This window comes from Polyergus mexicanus, unplaced genomic scaffold (genome assembly GCF_030449975.1).
Source record: "Polyergus mexicanus isolate NDT 795.1 unplaced genomic scaffold, iyPolMexi1.0 SCAF_153, whole genome shotgun sequence".
In the NCBI taxonomy this organism is placed as follows: domain Eukaryota; kingdom Metazoa; phylum Arthropoda; class Insecta; order Hymenoptera; family Formicidae; genus Polyergus; species Polyergus mexicanus.
In genome coordinates, this window is record NW_027223473.1 from 1 (window position 1) to 7556 (window position 7556).

At 27.2% G+C, this 7556-nt stretch overlaps 1 protein-coding gene and 1 long non-coding RNA gene across 3 annotated transcripts; one reads left to right on the top strand and one right to left on the bottom strand.

Moving 5' to 3' along the window:
• The first annotated feature begins 2826 nt into the window (after positions 1 to 2826).
• Positions 2827 to 7242, top strand: LOC138944316 (uncharacterized). Of its 2 annotated transcripts, XM_070315217.1 has the most exons (6): positions 2827 to 2993; positions 3395 to 3598; positions 5063 to 5295; positions 5746 to 5905; positions 6230 to 6411; positions 7155 to 7242. In XM_070315217.1, exons 1-5 carry the CDS (start codon positions 2885 to 2887, stop codon positions 6376 to 6378), a joined length of 855 nt encoding a protein of 284 aa, XP_070171318.1. In that variant the 5' UTR covers positions 2827 to 2884; the 3' UTR covers positions 6379 to 6411; positions 7155 to 7242. The 2 variants fall into 2 exon arrangements, with proteins under 2 accessions (XP_070171318.1, XP_070171317.1); XM_070315216.1 differs by lacking the exon at positions 7155 to 7242 and having other exon boundaries at positions 6230 to 6540.
• On the bottom strand, positions 5039 to 6927 carry LOC138944318 (uncharacterized). Its single transcript, XR_011448717.1, has 4 exons — positions 6785 to 6927; positions 6460 to 6625; positions 5739 to 5886; positions 5039 to 5287 (listed from the first exon to the last, which is right to left on the bottom strand). It is a non-coding gene; the product is annotated as an uncharacterized lncRNA (long non-coding RNA).
• Positions 7243 to 7556: the final 314 nt, after the last annotated feature.

Below are 7556 nucleotides of genomic sequence, written 5' to 3' on the forward strand. Positions count from 1 at the left end.
AAGCAGTGGTATCAACGCAGAGTACTAACATGGTGTTCTACAATTTTTATCTACAAGTAATAGTACAGTTTCATCTTCTATTCAGATTCAAATCGGTATTGATGGTGTGCCGATATCTCGATCCAATTCAAATCAATTATGGCCCATTTTAGGTCGAATCATGCCTTAATGGAAAAGTATTTCTAATTGGTTGCTATTTTGCAAAACCAAACCAGCGGATGCAAATGAATTTTAAAACAATTTATAAAAAATATAAATATTTTGATTAATAAGGGCATAACTAATAACAATGAAACAACATTTCCAGTGTCAATGCACTCTATCATATGTGATGCTCCTGCTAAATCTTTCATTACACTTACTAAAGGACATAGTGGTTATTTTAGCTGCACAAATGTACAATTGAAGGTGAATTCATCGCTAACAGAATTTGTTTTCCCAATTCTGACTGGCAAAAAAGAACAGACGCTAATTTTCGTAATCAAACTCAGAAGAATATCATCTCGGTCGTTCTATTTTATTAACATTCCAAATTTTGACATTGTATCTCAAATTCCATTAGATTACATGCATATGATATGCATTGGCGTTGTTAGGAAGTTGATAAAATTATGGATAAGTGGTCCCTCTTAAAGCTAGATGTTTATCCTCGCAACGAATAAAAATGTTTCTCAATTTCTTCTCGATATTAGGCATCTTATTCAAAAGAATTTGCAAGAAGACCGCGAGAAATTCAAGATTTTGCACAGTGGAAAGCAACCGAATTAAGACAATTTTTGTTATATACCGGTCCTGTTATATTACAAAAAGAAGTAAATCCTGATTATATTTTCAAATTTTCTTACTTTACATGTTGCTGTTCGGATTTTATGTCAAAATAATAGTACAGTTGAATATATTGAATAATGCGAATAAATTATTGAACATTTTGTGAATGTTTTATCAAAATTTACGGCCCGAATTTGTATCCCCATAATGTTCACGGTCTTCTTCACATAACTGACAGCGTAAAACAATTTGGGCCATTAGATACTTTTAGTGCCTTTCCATTTGAAAATTTTATGAAAGAATTAAAATCTCTTTTGAGAAAATCTGAGAAATCATTAGAGCAAATTAGCAATCGTTATGCGGAAATGAGCTTTTTATAAAATCAAATCTGACGATGCAGATATATCAAAAATAAGTGTAAAGAATTCACACGAAAAGGACCGTTGATATCAGGTTGTTTCAATCCACAATTTTTGAAGGTTGAATTTCCCCATTTTATTATTTCAATCAAATCTTCTGATAATTGTTGTCTCATAGAAAAAAGATATTGTCTGTTTGGAAAATATCGCAACGTCGAGTGAAGGTAATTATATTGCAATAGGTCGTAAATTCAAAATTGTTGAAGAACTTTATAATAATCCATGCAGTTCTATCATTGGATATATTTAAAGTAAGTCAATTATCTGACATTCAAACCTGGCCTTTGCATAAAATCAGTCATAAATTCGTAAAATTGCCATACAGGAATGAAAGATATTTCGCAGTAATACCGCTTATAAGCACTACATATTAATAATATTTGTATATTGCGCTTTAATTTGTTTAATAAAATGTGGTTGTTGGTTGGAGGTTTGGGGAGAGGGTTTGGGGGGGTAGTATTTTTAAAAATGATTTCTGATACACAATAATCTATACAATTGAATCTTGTTTTACAATATTACTTACTCGTAGAAGCTCTTTTGTATAATTTCACAGGAAGATGTCGAATCGAGGATTTATCGTCGTAGAATTCTCCGATGGTATCCAAGTAATACCAAAATTTGGTTACAAAGTGAGGCATGTATGCAAATATCCTTCACATTTCAAAACGGATTTAAGACTGCGAAAGGCAATTGAAAAAGAGGAAATACCAAATTCTGATTGGCTTCCTTTAAAATTATCGGATTTTTGGCGAGTATTGTAAGTATTTCAATAAAATAGCTTTTATTGCTGTTAAGTTTTGGTTGTGGGATTGTTTTGTAGGGGTGAGCGTCTGTACAAAGGCTGATGCGAAGCGTTTGGAGTTATGGGGATATGGGTATCTGAGAAGAGCTAATCTTATAGTAAATATAGAGGCGAGGAAGTTTTATCTTCATCGAAAGCGAAGAAGAGTCATGCACAGATGCAATTTTGCCACCTGCTCCATGTCCTCCTGCAAAACGTAATTATAACAATTTTAATCGCGTATATATTATATATAGTATATATATATATATTATATATATATAATTCTTATATATCTCTTTTGATGTGTGTTAGAGAGTGTGTTATGGTGTGGGGTTGTGATTGTGTTTTGAGTATAGGGATTGTATTTATTTATGTATTGGTTTGAATGAATGGTATAGAGTGCATCAAAATTTCATCTTGAGTCACTGTATCATCATTGCAAGAGTGAGGTAGCAAATTTATTACATATCTCATGGTGCAATTTATTAATTTCATTATCATATTTATATAAAATTTCATACTTATAATTAATATTATCAGTAAGTATAAATTTAAAAATGTATACATAATTTTTTACATACAATATTTAAAATAATACATATACAATATTAATAATATTTTAAAAATTGTGTGCCTACATATTCTATCTATACATATATGGATATACGACGAAATATACATATATGTATATATAGAATAATATATATATGTACTATACTCATATAGTTTACAATATATAACTTGTCAAAATTCCATTTTCTTTCTAACTCCTATTTTGAATGCTAAATGTATTTATAATATATTTTATGTGCAGATGCGAATGATTATGGTACTATTGTACGAAAGAGATGAAGAAGCGCTTAACATTGCTACAAGAGAGAAAAATCGAGACAATTCAATACACCGACATATGAATAAAATGGAGGAAGTTGGTCGATCTAACTGTACGCAAGGAAACCAATATATAAAGGAAAAGGAAAATAATAATTTAAATCATCAATTTTCACAAGCTGCGATTGGTAAATAAATGTAATGCATATAAATATAATATATACACACATACACACGCCCACACACACACACACCACGCGCGCGCGCGCACGCCATTAATTTTATACATATATATTTCATATTTATCATTAATATTATCAGCAATTATAAATTTAAAAAAGTATACATAATTTTTTACATACAATATTTAAAATAATACATATACAATATTAATAATATCTTAAAAATTGTGTGCCTACATATTTTATATATACATATATGGATATACGACGAAATATACATATATGTATATATAGAATAATATATATGTGTGCACTCATAAAGTTTACATATATCTTGTCAAAATTCAATTTTTCTTCTAACTTCTATTTTGTATGCTAAATGTATTTATAATATATTTTATGTGCAGATGCGAATGGTTATGGTATTTTGTACGAAAGAGATGAAGAAGCGTTTAACATTGCTACAAGAGAGAAAAATGGAGACAATTTAATACACCGACATATTAATAAAATGGAGGAAGTTGGTCGATCTAGCTGTATGCAAAGAAACCGATATGTAAAGGAAAAGGAAAATGATGATTTAAATCATCAGTTTTCACAAACTGCAATTGGTAAGTAAATGTAATGCATATAAATATAATATGAACACACACACACATACGTACGAACACACATGCACGCACGCACACACGCACACGCATACGCACACGCATGCACCATTTATTATATATATATGGACCGTTTATTTTGAAAGTGGTGCAAGTCCATTTTCTTTTGTTTCGAGAAAATTAAATGTTAGCAGATCTGACAATTAAAAAATATAGGTTAATTATGTGAAGTCTGGGAATGTTTGTACTAATTTATCAATATGTAATTTGATTATATAAATTTCTTTTAGGCGAATTTAACTAAAATAATATATATTTCCAGGCTGCAAATGGACTTACACCACTTTCATAATTAGTCAATTGTAAATATCATTTAATTTCAATTTTGAAATAACAAATATCACTTAAAATATATTTCATATTAATCCAATTTTGTTTATAAATAATAATAAGAAATAAAATAGAATTTGTATTTTTTATTTTGAACGTTAATTATATTTATATATTGTTAAACTTAACACAAGATATTGGTATTATTAATTATTTATGCTCTTCATGTGGCAGTGTTTTGAAATATTCATGATGCACAGGAGGTATATAAGGTAATAGCTGCTGCATATCCTTATATTTTTCGTATGTAATAGGCCTGGCATCGTGATGGAAATTGGACTTACACCACTTTCATAATCAATGGTTACGCAATTTCTTTTACCGGCCAATTTTAAATTGAACAAAGCATTGGCATTTTTTAAGATATTAAATACTAACTAGTTATAAACAAAAAGTTTACACTAAATTAAGAATAAATTACGTCATATCTCATTTTTTTAAAAAAAGGACTTACACCACTTTCAAAATAAACGGTCCATATATATATATTTGAAATAAATGGTGTACATATAGAAATTTTGCAACTGTAATAGAGTTTAGCAATTGTGTATTGTGAGCAGATTTAGCAATTGTAAGGCCTTTATTTATACGTGTTAAATTGTTTTCTATACAAATTTAAAAATAATAGGTATTACAACTTTTACCTATTTCTAAAATTTTTAATAAAATCTATTATTATTATTATTATTTTATAGTTTTATATAACTTTTATATAATAGATATGCGAAAGATAACAATAATAATAAATATTTTCATATAGAACTATCAATTTAAAAAAAAATGCAATAATCTACATTTTATTTCTTTCATTAGTAAAATTGTATAGTATATCGAAATACAATATATGTTCTTGTCTGCTATATTTTTTGAAAAAGCAACGTATGTAATGCCACTAATTTATATGTTTTATATACAATTTATATATTTAATTCACTATACTTATTACATTTTATTATATTATTATATACATTTATATACATTTATTTATATATATTATATACATGTATATGCTATTTATACATTATAAGTGTATATATATATATATAACCGTTTATTAATAATAAATGCTATTTACAGTGGATCATTTCAAGAGATTAACAAGAGAAATAGTGACTATAAAATATGATATGAGACAAGCATTGAGCTTATTAGATATTTTAGTTGAAAGAACTAATAAAAGCACAGAATGTGCAAGTACGAAATTTTCTTTTGGTGACGCTGAAAATCGGTTTCCGTTGCAAACTGTAGCCCAATTAGCGGAAGTTGAGGAGATTTTGAAAGTTTCAGATTCCCAACATAACACTGAAATAGTAAGTTAACGCATATAAATTTATATACAATATAATAGTCATATATATATATATATATATATATATATATATATATATATATATATATATATATATGTATTTCACAATTATTATCAAATCTTTTATAAGTACATTATATAATCAATCTTAGGTAAACTTTTCCACAGTAAAAACATTGTATGTCCTTTTCAGAAATTTTAATCCCTATTTTAATTTTATACATATAAATAATCCCAATTAAAATAATTAAGCGTAAAAAGCTGGTTTTTTTTACTTATAAGATTATCACATTTCATGAGATGTATTAATCATTTAAAATTATTATTAATTATTTATTAGATATTATCAGAGATATTAATCACTTAAAATTGCTATAGAAAATGATTGAAGATTGTTAAGAAAAAGACATTACTTTATTTAATCTAATAATATATTACTTTTACCTTATAGCGCGTATATATCAAATCTATCGGAGGAACATGCGTCGATGATGCCGTAAAGAGAACGTTGTATAAAACATTCTCAAATAAATTGGCGGAGAAATATAACTGGGAAGGCCGACGCGGAAAAGAGCCACTGCATAAATTGGAACTAATAAAAGTTATTTTCAGTAAGTTTGTTTATATGTAAATACAACTGCAAAATATCTTCTGTTAGAAGATATTTTATTTTTTTTCCTCTCTATATGCGTGTAAAAATGACAGCTAATTAGTTCCAATAACTTGCCATGGAACATTCTGTATCATATATAGATATATTTATGATTATTACTTTAATCAAATTTAAAAAGTTTTTGATGAATTAAATTTTATTTCCATTTTTACATTGTATAACTTAGAAATAATTATTAAACAAAGATAATACACTATGAATTACTATAGTCATCAATCAATTAGTATAGAAGAAAAAGTTAAAATAATGAAAATATTTTTAGGATCCATACTTCACAATATCCCAGATTCCGATCAGGGCAAAATACAACGAAGAGTTATGGAGTGGTTTCGACATTCAAAAGCGAGACATGAAAATGAGAAGAAGCGGACCCATAGATGCGAAGGCAACGTTTCTAATTTATCAGAATAAAGAACTGGAAAGGTATATTAATAATGTCAAAAGGTATGAAATATTAATTATTTTAATCATTACTGGCAACATATTACATACAAATTCTATTGTACGTTGTGTTATAGAATTATTTGCATATTTCGCAGTTATTTTCACTTGCAATAATGTACGTAAGTTCGTTTTCAGCTCTTTTTATGAAACAGTCACTGATGAAATGCGATGTGCAAGTTTCCAATAGCTTATTATATCGCAAGTCTGAGACTTCCTAAAAAAAAAAAAAATTAATACAAGATATGAGTAGATATAGCGAAAAGATAAGGAGGGGAGAAATATATTATTGTTTTAACACACAATTTTCTAAACTCGTATTCAGAATAATGTTTATTTTTTATATGTTTAGATTTTTATATGTATCTATACTCACCATTCACGCTCATCACTGTATATTGAAATTAAATTTGCATGGCTCTTTAATTATAGATTATTTCCGACACTATTTGTACACTACTATTGCTTATGTTTCTGTAAAAGCCATTGGCTTTAAGTAGAATGGACTGGGTTTTGATATTCACTGCTAATATTGAAAATCAATAGTATATGTTATGTAAATTATAAATTTTCAGTATTGAGAGCCATTAGAAAAATATAAAAACAGTAAGATTTAGACGGTAAACAAATTGATCAATCACAATTGAGTACTCTCGAAATAACCCTAGTGAATCTCGATTATGATTGGTCAATTCGCTTACTGTCTAAAAATAAGCCTATTATAATAGATTTTACATATGTTTCAGATGTGCATGGACAATTTACATCCACATTTTAATTAATAATAAAAGTTATATAGTTTTTCGAGTTACGCGCATTATAAATATATTAAGATTGCATATAATAATCGAACATATGCATCTGTGTTAATAAAAATTTTTATTTTATGAAATTTTTATTGACACAGATTCGTGTGTTATCATCAATTACTGCAAAATATTTTTTATTTATATGATTTGTATTTGTTATTGGTTTTACAATAAATAGAAAAAGGTTTTTCACAATTTTTTCATTTTTGTGTGTTTACAATTATCTTCCTTTGACTATTAAGATGAAAATAGAACCGACTGATCGAAAAAGTGCGAAATTTTCTTAATTTATTAATTGTACCGTTAAAAATATTTGCAATTTTATTTCATATCGGTTAA